The 16542-nt window shown below is 47.4% G+C and overlaps 1 protein-coding gene across 1 annotated transcript in view; it reads left to right on the top strand.

The window, feature by feature from the left end:
* Positions 1–15670, top strand: part of LOC132452518 (cadherin-18-like) — a 67538-nt gene extending 51868 nt beyond the window's left edge. Inside the window, 4 exon segments of the mRNA XM_060045182.1 lie at positions 144–397; positions 7004–7167; positions 15509–15552; positions 15554–15670. Coding sequence (XP_059901165.1) covers positions 144–397; positions 7004–7167; positions 15509–15552; positions 15554–15655 — 564 coding nt within the window. The 3' untranslated portion in view covers positions 15656–15670.
* The last annotated feature ends 872 nt before the right edge of the window (positions 15671–16542 follow it).

Raw genomic sequence — 16542 nt, 5'->3', positions numbered from 1 at the left:
TGATTTATTTTACGCGTGTACTTATGCTTAATGCACTCTGACTTTCTTTCTTTTATCATTGCACCTTTCTACATCACATGGGCTGCTGTAGCAAGTGAACTCACCGTGCATGGAATGAACTAAAGTCATTGACGTCTCCACAGCCGCTGAACTACGAGCGTAAGAAGACGTACACGCTGCACATCGAGGGCACCAACACGCACACTGACCCGCGCTTCACCTACCTGGGCTCCTTCAAGGACACGGCCACGCTCAAGTTCACCGTGGGCGACGTGGACGAGCCGCCCGTCTTCTCCATGGAGTACTACATCATGGACGTGTACGAGAACGCGCCGCCCGGCACCGAGGTGGGCGCGGTCACCGCCCGCGACCCCGACAGCCGCAACAGCCCCGTGCGGTGAGTCCCGCCGCCGCCAGCGGGGGGCGCCATGTGGCTCGGGAGGTCAGAGCGGGGTCGGCTGGTAACTGGTTGGAAGGTTTCTAGTTTCAACCCGGCTTCGAGGTGTCGAGTGTCGGGGTGTCCCCGAGCGAGACGCCCTCGCCCTGACTGCTCCGTCCTGACGAGCCGTCCTGCTGGTAACCGGGAGGTTGCTAGTTCTGTTCCCCGGCTCCTCCGAGCTTAGTGTCGCGGTGTCCCTGACGCCTCTCCCCGACTGCTCCTGACGAGCTGGCTGTCGCCTTGCAGGGTTCACTCTGCCGTCGGTGTGTGAATGTGTGCATGAATGGATGAACGTGAGGTAGTACAGTGTTGTGAAGCGCTTTGCGTGGCCACTGGTTAGAAAAGTGCTGTATAAATGCGGTCCATTCCATTCCAATAAGAGCGATAAAAAAAGCTACGCTAGGCTTAGAGGCTACAGGCTAGCCCAGCGGCGGCGTGTCCACGGGGGGGGGGGGGGTCGAGGAGAGGGGGGGGGGGGTCGGCACAGAAATTGACCACGCCACCCCTAGAGCCGTCCCCCCCATTTACGCTGCCATGAATGTATTTCGTGGAGAATAAATGGAGTTAGCGAGGTCCAGGTGGCAAGAGCCAGGTGTGATGCCCCGTGGTCAACTCCAGTGGCTTATTATTACACGCCGCTTCCCCCCCCCCCCCCCCCCCCCCCCGCCTACTGATAGAGTCTGGCCACGTCCCCGTCCCCCCCCCCGTCCCCCCACTCTCCCGACACCTTCCGGAAAACGAAAGGATGCAGTGCTTTCCGACCGGATAATGGCATGGGCAATCAGTTTAGATGTATTTGTACGGTGAGTGAGCGTCCAGTGCCAGCACTTTGATGCGAACAGTAAAATAAACTGTTAAGATTAAGGGGCCCCTCTTTCACCTGCCAGGTGTAAAGTAGGTGTCCCCTTTAGAATAAACACAATGTCGCCGCCGCTGCTCCCCCCCCAGTGTCCCCTCCGCGACCGCTTGGTTCTGCTGCGTCAGCATACTGCCTTGGCGATCGCGGCACAAAAGTGGTAGTTTTCAATGCCGTGGTTAAGGTGTTCGCTGTTCCCTCTGGGTCGATGGTGCTAAAAGGAGGAAAGGAAAGAAGGAAGGGAACGAAAATGTGCTGTGTGGATTCATTGGCACCACAATATACGAGAGGCTGCAACAAAAAAAAGGGCTCTGCAGTGAAATACCTTTGTGATCGTATGGGGGGGGGCGGGAATCCAATCCAACCCTGCCTTTGGAGAACGGCCGGAGCGATGGGGGGAGAGGCGTGCTTCAGAGTTTATTCCTCTCCTGCTGGATCAATGTGAAGTCTTTAAGGGGTCGATGTACCTGACCCCAGCTCCCAACACTCCCATCAAAGCAAATGTGAATCCATGAAGATATAAGAAATAAACATCCTGCAGCCGTGTTTCTTTTTCGTTTCTTTTCCTCCACCACAGACGTTACGAATGCGTGCTCGGCGCGAGTGACTACGAGTTGGCCCCGGGCACTACAACAGCTTAACGCATTTATATGCACGGAAAACACATGCTCGATTACGTCTGTCGAAAGACGGGAAAAGAAACAGCCAGCTGTTATTAGCCAGTGGATTAATCCCATGTTTTGCTATGCAGAGGAATCCCCTTTCATGGTATTACTCTTAAGCTTCTCTTACGCCGCCCGCATCGATTTCGCCCTCTCATCTCACCTTTTCTTCCCTTTCCCTTCTCCCTTCCCTCACCCCCCACCCAAACAAATGACAAAAATAGTTTGGAAATTCCCAAACACTGCAATCCTAGATGAGAACCTTCTCATCCATCAATGGTTGGCAATTTTCTGCCGCTATTACGTGTTACAGGGTCGTATTTGAGTGCCTCTGTCGGAGCTGGGCGCGCCCAGGGACACCCCTACATGCAGTAAGTGCAGTCTTATTAGGGCCATATCTCTGCTGCCCGCCGGCACGTCCTTAAGAGGCCCCACTGTTTCGGATTCGCTCAACACTTACCACGAGCCACCCTACGTGATGAACGGTGTTCAATATGGGAGAGGAGAGGCGCCAGGGTTTGAGCAAGGAACGGATCTTTTGTTGATATACCAAAGTGCTGTGATGGCAAGATAACATTTTGGAGGAGGAGGGGGGGGGGCTGTTTAATATCCATATGGAAATATCCCAGAAGATCACATTCCTGTTTACTGTTTGTGTTATTTAGGCGCTGCTTTTATCCACAGAGTTAGATTCTGTTCGCTGCTGGAGGATTGCGTGCGAATGCAGATTCCGATTGTTATGCTGCAGGTCCACCCCCTACCTTCGTCTTTAGTTATTTAGCAGACGTTTGCATCCAGAGACACTTACAGTGAATCTGGATACGGGTCATTAAGGAGCTGGTGGGGAGCTATAGCATCCTGCTCTTGGAGGACTACAGGTTACTCCGGGGACATTGGGACTACAGGTTACTCCGGGGACATTGGGGATTGAACACAGGATACTGTCAGCCAGGTGTCAAAAACCTCCATGCCACCAAACTATTCTCCTCCCCCTCCTCCATTCCACTTCTATGAGATGCAACCTACTTATCCATGGTCTCATAGCATAATAGCCAAAGTGGTATTTTAAGCTTCATCTTGTATTATGCAACAAAAATACCTTAGTCAAATAGATGACATGGCAGATACTGATTGGCTTAGGTCACAGCCAATGAGGCACAGTGAATCAGCAGCGTCAGGAGGATAGAGTTAGGTTAGATCACAATCTGGCCATAATATTTCTGAGACAATGATCCTATGAGGCTAACGGTATACAGGAGTACTGCAGATCTCCCTCCCGGTGAACAAGGCACTCGGGGATCAAACCCGCGCCCCTCGTCTCCCTTTTTTGCGTTGTCCTGTTGTCGGGTTTGTGACGGGGGCACTTCACGTCTCGACGTTCCCGTGCGCACGCCGCTCGGCTGAACACAGAGACGTTTGAACCGTCATTCCATCTCGGGTACTCTCTGTCACACTAAACGGATACGGCGGGAAAGGGCTAAGCTAAGCCACGTATCAAATGACGCGGGCTGCGCGGCTGTTCCCGCTAAACCCATTACAGCAACCCGCTAATCGACGTTATTTTTTTAACAGCCGGTCCTCGGGGTGTAATTAATTCCGATATTCCTGTTATGTTGACTGACGTTGGGTTTTATTTTCGCGGCTGTTGTTTTGACAACACGTCGGCCCGTAGTTCTATTAAAGTGTTTATTATTTCAAAGCTCTTATGAGTTTTCTCCTATTCGATACATCCCCCTGAATGAGTGTGCCGTTGTGTCTGGCATTAAATGTAAGCGGGTAAAATGCATTGCGACCTGGTTTCATTGGGTTTACTGCTTGTTTATGAAGGTGATACCCCGCACAGCTCACGACTCATCAAGTACGAATCAGAAAGTTGATTATCTGGGAGAACCAGAGCTTTGAGGCTGTGATGCGGAGCTTACCCCGTTTCCCGTGCGGTGGAGGAATTTCCTCCCAACTCACCGTGAACACTGATCTAATCTCTCAGATGGAGCTGGCAGTTGTTTCATGGCTGGCAAAGGATTATCAGCGATATCATGTTCACAGAACACCTATTTAAGATGTTCACGTGATAATGAAACTCCCCCACCGGCGATATAATTGCTTGAAGCATACAGGAAGCGAAGGAAAGCGAGATGCCTCCATCTGCAACAAGTCTCAGGACCGGTGTTCTCCTGCTTTTGTTTTGTTGATTCAAATGTATGATTTGTGAGAATTCAAAAGCGCACCACAGTTGGGAAGGCGAAAATAACACAGATTGCCTTCGTATGCTAATACCGAATCGCCTACTTAAAGACTGAACTGCACAAAATCTCCACCTACAGCTCTGGAAATGGAAAAGGCCTGTTTGTTAGAACAGGGGGTGGCAGCATCAGGAGGACGCGAGAGTGGAGTGGGTGTGTCAGGAGAAGAAGGAAAAAATACACTCTACATTTTATGTTTTGACACGCGTGTTTCATTAATCGCTGGCAGGGTGAGGGACCTCTGTGTAGCGTTTTTTTTGTCGTAAAACCAATATTTCCCATGATTGCCCTGGGCAATCATCCAGCAATCCAAAAACAGAACATGGTAATTCTAAAAACAAGCAGAAGACCATCCGCCGACATTCTGCCTCTGAATTTGAGACTAATGTGATGCCTCTCACCATGTCCCCAAGCATGGCATTAAATACAAATGGGTATTTAGTTTCTACTCCAAAATACTCCAAAAATCCTGAAGATATTCAAACTTTTTCAAAGGAACTGAGAGCAACATTCTTGTGATTACGCCCACCTAGTTTAAAAAGGAATAAACTTAGAATAATAATATGGTTGCAAATTAAATCATGATATGCTAACACACATCGGTCCTATCGTTAGTCCTGGGCAAACATCCTGTATTACATGGAAATGAATTGAATTAAGGAAATTAATAATGTTGTTTTGGTATTTTTTTCGCAGCACCATCGCCTTAGCTAAAGCTTTCCGCTTTTAGCATAACAAGCTACCAACTGCCAAGGCAATAAAGCTGCTTCTACCAATCAAAGTAGTGATTATTGTCCACAACAATGGCGGTTATTTCCAAAAGTTTAATGCTCTCCGATACAGTAACAAGCCATACTTCCTGATTATATTAAGAAGTTAAATATTAGCTTTTTTTACACTCGCAAAATGAGAGTTTACTTGAGTTCCAAGTAAACTCTTTTGACGACTACACAAACTCGGATAAAGCTTGAATATTTTCTTCCATTCAAACTTGTTAAACTGTGGACACAGTTTCGACAGCAATGTTTTGACGAAGCAAACGCACGCATGCATATTTGATGCGATGGCGGGTAGCAGAAGTGGTCCCTGCGCTGGGATACTCCGCTCTCTTATGGAATGCGACAGCTCCGTGAAAACCGGACTTTTCCAACTGAAAAAGCCTCGCTGGGTGCTGAGTGGTGCATCGAGTCAAGTACCACCGCACTTGTGCTAAATTTGCCCACAAGCGCTAGCAGGATACCGACACAAGCAAACAAATTGCCAAAATACTAAAATATTAAATAAAAACATAACCACATCCATCGTGTATTTGACCACGTCAATTGAGAGGCGTCTGCTTAGCTTTCTCCAGGGAAGGCGTACACAAATTAAAGGTGTAAATAGGCCATTAGGAGATAAATTAGGAGATACAAACTACACGTTCATTCATGGCTTCACCCTTGAGAGAAGCTGAACCAATTTCTCTCCTTGTTATTGCCCCTGCTCTTTTTTATCTAGTTTAATGACTAGGTTGGGGCCAGAGAACCATTACAGTGACGGTGTAAACATAACCAGATTAGGGCCAGTGTCCTGCTTCTATCATTACGCAATGTTTGTGGTAACCACTCTTGACCTACAAGTGGGTTTTGAACAGCTTGGAAGAGCAAATGAGAGGCTTCCTTTGTGACATTTACATTCAGGGGACAACAGACAACCTTTCATTCACACATTCACACACCGACGGCGGAGTCAGCCATGCAGGGCGACAGCCAGCTCGTCGGGAGCAGTCAGGGTGAGGCGTCTTTCTCAGGGACACCTCGACACTCAACTTGGAGGAGCCGGGGATCGAACTAGCAACCTTCCGGTTACTCTGCTCTACCTCCCAGCTCCAGGGGAGCTAAGCTAATTCAAAGATGAATGGAGAACTTCATGTGGTGTTGGTCAATAAAGCCAGTGTTTACACACGCATGCAACATATGCAAGAACACACTTCTGAGCGCTCTTGAATAGGACTACTTTAATAACAATGGCCTTTTTAATGTCTATGAGCGTAGAACAAGCAATTATAGGAATTAGCATATTTCATCATTGTGAAAACACAAGGCAGTGTAATAAAATAGGGGGAAATGGTAAGCTACTTAGAGAGTACTGAGACATAACACTAATATACCAACATAGTTGGCATTTCCAGTCTCTCTGGAGATGATGACATATTGCTGTTAGGAGTTTGCAGCAACATGGCGATAAAGTAAAAATAAATAATTTCACACTTAGCTCACAAGAGTTATATGAAAGCCGCTAGAAGAGAAAAAAAATAATAATTATCCCTGTTTATCATGAGCGGATTACCTTGTGGAAATCAAAGTCCCCCTTTCCTCTGTGCTGGGAACACCCTAAACCAGTGCCAACCCACCTTCTTGGGCTGAGGAACACCCGCATCCCTCCCAGAGATGCAGGCCACACCAGCTTATAGTTTTAGGGCACGATTATGATGCAACACTTATATAAGAGTTGCATCATATAATTATATAAACTGCATTGTCAGCAATGTGAGCAACATTTCACACGCAGCGGGTCATCCAACGTATCCAACGGATGCAGGTTCATAAATAGGCAATTGCATTATTCGATTATTGAATATGCATCGAAATGGAGCAAGAACTGGCCCTACGTTCTGTGAGAACCCTGCAGTATGTAAGCATCATGTGTTGACTCCTGCAGCATTTCACAGCACGCCTTGTCTCCGGGCCTGGCAGTACCCCCTGTAGAGCCCACCAAGACCTGCCCCCTGGTGTGACCCGTGCGTCTCTCCTCCCGCCCACAGGTACTTCATGGGCACCAACGAGGACGAGGAGGAGGAGGGGGAGGGGGAGGAGGGGGTGAGGTACTTCACCATCGACGCGGACAGCGGGGTGATCCGGACCACCGGGCCGCTGGACCGGGAGGCCCAGCCGTGGCACAACATCACCGTGATGGCCTCGGAGGTTGGTGAGTACCGCCAGCGAGTCCTCACCGTCAAACAGACGTGACGCACAAACGCAGCCGCGCAACATGCCCGCCGCGTGGTCCACGCGTGGTCCACGCGTGGCGCACGGTCGCTGGGACTGTTTGTGTTCAAATGTGTGTGTGTTTGTAGTTGTGTACGTTTTGTTCACAGGTTTTAACTCTCAGTGAACAACAATGTTGCATCTTTGAGTTCTTCCTCAGTAAGCTTAGTTTTGTTGTAGGCTAGTTGGTTGCCTATTGATGTATTTTATTGAGTGCTTGTGTGTGTGTGTGTTTGTGCGTGCGTTTAAGTTTGGCGTGCGTGCGTGCGTTCGTGTGTATGTTCAGCGTTTGTGTGTGTGTATGACGTGTGTGGGTGTTTGTTCGGCATGTGTGCTTGCGTGTGTGTGTGTGTGTGTGTGTGTATGTATTTTTGGCGTGCGTGCATGCGTTTTTGTTTTGGTTGTTGCGTGTTTTGGTTACCTTGTGTGTACATCAGTCACAAAATGTCAATCCACATATGGAATAAGAGGATTCAAAAATATTTTTAAATCACATCTAGTCTTTACCAAAAGCTCTTGAAATCTGCCCTGAATAGAATAGAAATATAATGCTGCTAGATAACAAAATGTGTTATGGTGTCAAGTGGATGATACCCACACAGTTCTCAAGAAGTACGGTAACTCTTGTTTTCACACTTTGAACCACATTATTACAATGTAGCATTGCATTAGCCTGTCTGTTAGCAGCATATTCACTAAGAACATTTAGCTTTGACGATTTAAGTTCAATAGTACAACCCTCACGAGGGAGCACGGCTACGCAAATGCCAGCCTATTTATTTGTTGTTGTTGTTGTTGTTTACCCTGAGAAGCCGGCTCACAGTGTGTTACACTACAGTTAGCGGTGAAGGTGTAGTGAGTGGGACGGGGATTGGCTGAAACACAGGTTACATGAGGTGGCCGTGGGTGTCGCGCTTGTTGTCTGGGAGTCATGGGACGGACGGTTCGACAAAACAAACAACGTCACCCTGGAGATCGCCGGGCGGCCATGTTGTGGGTTCTGCTCCAGAAAGGGGGGGGGGGGGGGGGGGGGGGTCAATTGATTTATTTGTGCTCATTAAAATGAATCGGGTGTCCCGCTCCCTCCCAACTGTATATAGTTAGCTGCATAACGTACGACGGGATGGTGGAGTGGTTACTGGTGTTCAGACTCCAGAGGAGAGGTTCTGGGTTCGCCCTCCTCCCCACCATGGCCTTAGCCAACCCCTTCACCCCCTTCCTGCTCCTTCAGTACTGTCGTGGCAATTACTCTATCAGAGTTTGCGTCTAAGACAGATGAGATATTTAGATGTAAAAAGCACACAATACTTGTAGGCAATTGGAGGTCATATATATTTGTGATAAAAGTACGAACAAAGATACATCACAACATGCATCAACGAACAACATAACTGGCATACACTTCAATAATCTGAGGCCTCAGATGGGAGTTCGCCCTGCGTTTTACTTCATACTCTAAAGGTTCGCAAGGAGAAGTCCACTGAGTGGCTAAAGTCAGGAGTTCTTATACACTTAGATCGGGTTCTTGAGGGCAGCTGTCCCCCAATAAACCAAAAGCCTTTGTTAACCAGATGGTAATCTATCGATTGAAGTTCCTTAGGATGTCATACGAGGGGTCGCGGCCGTGCCATATAACCCTTTGTTTCCCGACGCTCCCCAGGGGGTTGAGGAACAGGCCCAAACCAACAGAAGATAACACGGGAACAGAGTGAGAACAGATTACATCACCAACCACAAAGGTTTACATTTTAGACGACCCGAAGGAGAGCAGGATGGCAAGAACATACACGGAATAGTAAACAAAACCTAAGATCATAAAGAAAAATGTAACAACGTGTAGATTTTCCATCACAGTACATGTTCCTGGATGACTGCGAGACACTCTGGGTAGAGTTGGTAATCGGTAATGATTCTCCGAGGCGCACAGCAGCCTGCAGAGTAAGAGTTGTTTTGGTCCTAATCAACTGAATTGACATGTTTCGCACACAATGTGGTAAAACACTTCTTTGTCGTTGATCGCTTTGCCTAGAACTGACTTCAGAACCAAATGAACGTCACAATATTCATATTATAACAGGTTCACGTTTGACATTTACGTTCTGGCACAGTATTTGTCCTTGAAAAGTTACAGAACTAGACAATAATTTGTCATTTTGGATACATGCTATAATTGGGGTTTGAAATGCAGAACCCGTTGGCTCGGAGTCAAACTCCCCAGCCACACATGCCCTCACTACACATTAGTAAAATAGGAGGTTAGCACTTCACTAATAAAAGATTGCACTGCAAGTGGTCAGATCAGCGTACTTTTGTTCGCTGTACTTTATATTCAAAGTGTGTTTTGATTTAATGAAAAACATGGCTGGAAGGCAAACTTATGGTAAATAACAAATTAAGTAAATGATGAGGGTTCATAGCGTCGGTGACGATGATGAATAAATTCCACACTGTATTCATAATACATATCCTTAAATATATTCAAACACAATTTATTAAAAACCTAAAGAGGTCGCGTGAATAAAACCACAGATCACACTCCGTTAGGAACCACGCTCGCTACCTAACATTTAACATTTGACCTTTTAGGGGATTTTGCTCACGCCTTTATCCAAATTCACTCATTCACACACCGACGTCGGAGTCCACCACGCAGGGTGACGGCCAGCTCGTCAGGAGCCTTCAGGCTGAAGCCCAGTCAACTCTACCTCCTCTAGCTCTACCGCCGCCCCTACCTTTGTTTGAGGTGAAACTTTTTCCCAAAGCGCTCTCCGCACTAGCCCGCGTTTCACTGTGTGGGCCTAATGGCCACATCCGCTGCGGTCTGCTTATGTAGGTCAGTCGGACCTGCTAGGGGGAGGCGGTGCATCTGCTCACACTTTCATTGTCACATTTACAGCACAGTAGCTTCTAGTTACGGGTCTGTTCTGCCTTAACGGGCACTCCAATGAGCAGAGCCAGTGTTTGTCCCCCATCGTTAGGCTGAGAGAGGGAAAGCATGAACCATTAATGTCGACGTTGAATGTCAGAGCTGGAGTCGAGGAGGTGAGGACTGTGGTTGATTGAATCGGATGAGATGCTCACGAGAACTGACATTTGTCCGCTTTCAGTTGCTGTCCGAACATGTCATTCTTTATTTTTTTTTGTGCATTTAAACAGCGTTTGAATTCAACTGAGGGGAAGAAGACTCTGGGGAATGTAGTTGCACTGGATTGAGTTTTTCATTTGTTGCTGAATGTCGTTCTGACATTGTTCAAGATACAGTATATATCACTGTATTAACATCATTAATAGTAATATCATGAAGGCTATTACGACCTAAACAAGGTCAAATTTTGTTTGCCTAAATAGTGAAATTAACAATTAAGCGTGCCAAAAGTGGACCAGTCATTTACATATTGATGAGAATGTGTTTGAATGGAATAGAGTTTATTTCCATTATAATCAACTACCAAATCAAATTAGTCTCAATTGTTTCAATGTCCTTTACCTCCACTGCTATGTTGGAAATTAATTAAATCACTCCAGCCCTTGCTGACTCCAAGAATACCTATCAAGTAACTTGGCTAATTTGTAATCGCAATTAGGCAAATCCCTTACCAGCCGACGAAGGCCCTGCATGCTAATGCTTCCTTATCTCCTCTTTTCTCCGACGCTTGTTAGTATTCAAGAATGCAGACGCCCAACGCCCCTCGCTCTCTCAGAGGCTAAGAAGGATACGTTTTTCCGCACAGAAGCACTCTAAACGAAACAGAAATACTCGGCGAGGAGGATACTTGGAGAGGAGACTACTGTTTGTCTGGTTTAAGCCTATAATTCCACGCCACGCGAGACTCCAGCGGTCGTGCTCCTCAGACTCATGTTGCCTGCAGGTGCGCCGCCGTGCAGCGTGCTCCGTCGGAGCTCGTCCACGGTTTTCCGTGAGAGACGTACCGCTGGACGTGCACGCAGTGGATTTATTTCTGTTAGCATCCTCCTGCCGTTCTCGAAGCTCAGCTCGTTCCCCGCTGAGGAAGGCGAACCCAGAGCCTCTTCTCTGTTGGTTGTGTCCGTTAAGAAAACTGCCTTGTGTCCCGATCGCCTTGGCAACAACACACGGCGCTTCCGTTAAGTGGATGAAGATGGCCGTACACACAGACAGCTGCGATTCCTGTCACTTCTCTGTATAGTGCCCCCCCAATCCCCACGACACTAAATGAGACAAACCGTTATTTAGTTCTTGTTTTTTGTATTATAATCCCGCTCCAAGCTGTTCTCCCTCCGTTTGGGGCGTGTTCCACGTGGAAAGTGACAGTTATTCACGCTGAGGGAGATGAACGGGGGATGATCGCTGTTTACAAAATGACCAACTGTTTTTTGCCGGGACCCCGGCCATCGGTGTCCCTTACGGTTTGCTTCGAGGGAACGCGCCACTCTCGCCACCCTGGGGTTAAATAAGCACTTAGCGGCGACAGACAATGGCCTCATGGGTAGTGTATTCTTTAATCTGCAAAGAAAAGGCTGCTGCTGCTCCTGGTCGATAATCATCAGTGTACGCGTGCTGTTTTTGTGGGGCATAATGATTTGTGAATAACCGAGCCGGATGTCCCAGGCTGTGTTTTGGAGAGAGCTGGTCGGGTAGTAAACAGAGGAGGAATCGTAAAGAAGGAGGGATTGCGTGTCGTAAATTGGCAGTAATCAGGGCAGTTATTCTTCCACAACATTCTGGATTATGATGTTGCTGCTGGGTTTGTTTTTGGTAGGTTTGTTTTATTGTCTCTGTTGGACCTGATATAGCTCAACGATTATATTATAGCCCGGACCGTCACTGGGTCCTCATCGTATGAATGAACCGGAATATAAATCAATCGAAATTTGGTTAAACAAAACAAACCCAATTAAATGGATTATAGATTTAGTGACATCATGATGAATCTACAAGATAGCTGCCCCCCTTCATCATCTAGTTGACAACCAGCTTGACCTACCCTCTGTGTGTGTGTGTGTGTGTGTGTGTATGTATGTGTATGTGTATATTTACGTGTGCTTGTGTGTGTGTAAAGGCGGCAGGTTTCCAATACAACAGAGTTTAAAATGAACGCACCATTAACTTTAACTTGGCTCGCCTCGCTCACCCTAATTTCCCCCTCCATGTCTCCAAATCGGTGGTGGCGAAGATTAGCTCTGACAGAGACAGATAAAGCCTGCGTACGTATCTACAGCCACAATCAGCTACAAAGGAGCACAGCTGCCACACTCAATCCACCCGTGTGCACCTCCTCTTCTCGTTAGGCAAATTGAGTTTTTGACTTCAAAGCCAAATGTATCCTGGCTGAATGTTAGTCAAGTGTTATTTGACTTTCTGTGGGTGACTCACAGAGAAGGGGACGTTGACTAGAGGGCTGAGTTTGTTAATGTAAAATGCATCCGCACAATTCAAGTCTGCAAAGTTATTGTCTGTCTGGGTTTTATTTAAATACTTTCAGCTTACGTTGGGGCGTCTTTCTTAAGGACACCTACAGCTAGTCTGAGGACGATGGGGTCAGAACACATAACCTTTCAGCTGGGAATCAAACACTACCACCACAAGGAACAGTACATTGTACTTTTGTTGAAAAAGTGTGATGCAAATAGTTGTTGTATTGCTGCATCAATATTTTCCGTATTATTTACATCCTGTACTGAAGCCTGAAACTATGCGACGTTAAAGATTGACAATCTATTTATTTTGTTTTTCTGCTGCTGTGGAACAGTGAGGAAAACGAGGCAAGAAGGAAATGAAAGGGATATTGATGTGTGCGACGGTCTATGGAGCTAGCTAGTGCCCTCTCTAACAAGCTGCAGTCTGTCTTCAGACACACAACACATCACTTCCTGGACTTCTGCAAACTGTGTACAATGTCGTGATACTACTACTACCACTACTCCTACTATTACTACTGCTACTACTACTAACAATAATATTAATAATTAGATTAATATGTTTAATATTATACAGCAAAGACTATAACTACTACTAGTTGTACTACTTATATTTTTGAATGCTGCATCCTAACCATATGCTCTTTGAATAGCACCTTTTCAGGGTTTAGTTCAGGAAGGGCCCTGAGTGATTGTACTTCACAACGTTCCCCCCACCACCACTAACCCTTCACAGAGTTATGAGATCTGCTAGTGTTTGGTCTGAAAGACTCTCTGTACTTCCCAATGTCCTGGCAATCTCTAAGCACCTGCCTAACCTCCATGTATATTAGAATAGATGTGTGTGTGTGTGTGTGTGTGTGTGTGTGTGTGTGTGTGTGTGTGTGTGTGTGTGTGTGTGTGTGTGTGTGTGTGGGCATCCCTGAGCGAGATGCCCCTAACCATTTAAAACTCCTTAAGTCCTTAAGACTTAATAAGGACGGAGGATAAGAGCGCATACTACATAGCAAATATAAAATATATGAAGTGCTTTGTATGAAGTACTATCTCGGACAGTAAAACCTTGTGTTTGTAAATCTCTGCCACAACTGCCACAATGATGATGATGATGATGATGATGATGATGATGATGATGATGATGATGATGGCGATGATGATGATGATGGCGATGATTAGTTCTCTCCTGCATGCGGCTCACTACTTCCTGCCGACAAAGAGTTTTGGCTGAGGAGATGGTGGGGAAGGGGGTGTAATCAATTCACTACAAACTAGAAACACCAAAATGTTACCCTTTTAAGATTCTCCTGTGATGAATTATCATGTGCCCCCTTCCTGTGATACTCTCCTAAGTGCCTTTTGCCTGTTTTGCAATTACGATCCAAAGGCGCCTGGGTTGTGTAATTGGGACAATGAGTTCCACTCAACAGATATCCGTGGTGCTTCTGGCCATGGTGGGGAGGTTTGGAGTGGTGGAGGCCTGCTTTAAGGTCTCGCCCGCTGTTACTGTGGAGATCAGTAGCGGTTTTTACCCAGACTTAGCAACATGTAGTAACGGTCCACGGAGCAGCTAGGAGTGAGTTGTTTTGGTCGTGGATGGTTATGGGTTAGTCGGTGGACGTAGGGGATTGAACAGAGAAGTTTCGGTCGTGGATGGTTATTGGTTAGTCGCTGGAGATTGGGGTTCATACCGAGAACCTTTTGCTGAGAATCGTACAGCCAAGCCATTAGACCATCCTCTCCACTATAGGACAGTCATTTCAGTCTTTCGATTTTCTTCCTTTTCTTAAAGGTTATGTCACAGGGGAACTTCCGCCCACAAGTAAAAAAAAAAAGCGATCTGAGCAGTCGTTACTTTAAAGCTTTAGAAAAAACTGAAACATTGGTTTAAACGAGAGCGAGTGTGGAGGGCATTCAAAACCAATAACCCATTTCCCTGTTCGTCTACCTCATTACATTTGGGTAAAATATTACCATAAACGTTCTCCAAGACTTTAAGTAACCCAAACAGAACCATTTTCACCTGTAAAAAAGGATTTGGGGGTTCACTTACCCTCTAATGCCCCTTTCACACCGCCGCAAAATCGGGGCCGGTTCCGGGCCAGTTCGGAGCTAGGGCCAGGGCTTTGGTTTCACACCGCCAAAGAACCGGCTCCGGCCCCTAAAAACCGGTTCAACTCTGGCCCCACTTTAGAGCTGGGCTAGAACGAGAACCGCTTTTACGCAGGGGGCAGGGGGCGGGGTTATCCCAGGAAGACCAACGAAGGGCGGCATTTTTAAATCACCGAAGTGAACGACGGACGCTAAGACAAAATCGCAGTGGACCGTGGAGGAGACAACCTGTCTCCTTGGATTTTGGTCTTCTGCCGAGGTCCAGAAAAGTTCCACCATTGTTCTTGTTGTTTGAAACTGTGAGGGTTGCTGGTAAAGCGGAGACGTAAGCAAACGTTTGCAGTGACGTCATGACGTTGCTCTCGCCGGCTCCGTGGCTGGCTCTCGCAGGTGTGAAACCAACCGGTTCTTAACTGGGGTAAGGCTGGAACCAGTTTGGAACTGGCCCTAGCACCAGCCCGGAACTGGCTCTCGGTTATTTTTGGTGTGAAAGCGGCATAAGAGATGCTTTTCCAAGGCTTGCTGGCGTTGGTAATTGGGGTTCAAAGCCAGTAGCTTTGGGTTGGGGGTCGCCCACTCTAGTCACTGAACCATTCTGCCCTACTATAGGGATAGTTTAGGTCGGGGCTGGACCACTGTAGTACTAGTCATAGTTTAGTCCGATCAAATCATTCTCTTTCGGTCAGCGTTTGTTCACTCTGAGCCGTTGGGGATCGAACCCACACCCTGACTTCCCTGACTTCCCTGGCTCTCTCTCTCTCTCTTGATCCTTCCAGACAACCCCAGCCTCCTGAGTCAGGTTGCCGTGACGACGCAGGTTCCTGGACGTCAACGACAACGCCCCGGAGGTCGCCACGGACGAGGAGGTCATCGTGTGTGAGAGCTCACGGCCGGGACAGGTGGGCGGAGGAGAAACATTCTGACCAATAAGAAGTCCCCAGGCGTTAAGTCTGTTCCTCTCTCTCTTTGTCTCTCACTGTCTCTCGCTTTCTCTCTCGCTTTCTCTCTCGCTCGCTCTCTCTCCCTCACTCTCTCTCTCTTTTGCTCTCTCGCGCTCCTTCGATCCGTCTCTCTCAATGTGAGAGACAGAGAGCCTCTTTCTTGCTGCATCATTCTCTTGCTTTATTTCTCGTTTTCTCTTCGTCTATTTCTCCATCCATGTCTCCCTCGTTCTCTCTCCGCCCACCTTCTTCCGTTTCCTTTGTTATGTTCTCTCACTCTTCCTCCTGCTGTCTGTAACTCTCTCTCTCTCTCTCTCTCTCTCTCTCTCTCGCTCTCACACTATCTTTCCCTGACTGCCTCAATTCAACCTTCTCTCACTACCCCCCCCCCCCCCCCCCCCCCACAGACACACACACAACACCCCCCCCCCTTCCCATCACCTCCCAGTCACTCTTACTCACCCTTTTTACCCATACAAATGTGTTCTACCACTCTACATCCACCCAACATGCAAACACACACACACACACTCACACACACACACGCATACACACGCACACACACATACACATGCACATATATAGATCCACGCACACACGCATGCACACATACACACACACATATACAGTACATGCACATGCAAACATACCGAAACACACACAAGTCTCAGAGGGCATGCTGAGAGCCATGCATTATCACCATCGGTCTCTCTCCCTGGGCTGTCTGGACCACATGCATAATGCACACCACTGTTGTCTCCTGTAGCAGCCCGGCTCCCTGGACAAGCCCTAGCACTGAGAGAGAGAGAGAGAGAGAGAGAGAGAGAGAGAGGGAGAGAGGGAGAGGGAGAGGGAGAGGGAGAGAGAGA

Source organism: Gadus macrocephalus, chromosome 23 (assembly GCF_031168955.1).
Source record: "Gadus macrocephalus chromosome 23, ASM3116895v1".
In the NCBI taxonomy this organism is placed as follows: Eukaryota; Metazoa; Chordata; class Actinopteri; order Gadiformes; family Gadidae; genus Gadus; species Gadus macrocephalus.
Note: the sequence above shows the minus strand (reverse complement) of the source record. Positions and strands in the feature narration are given on the sequence as shown.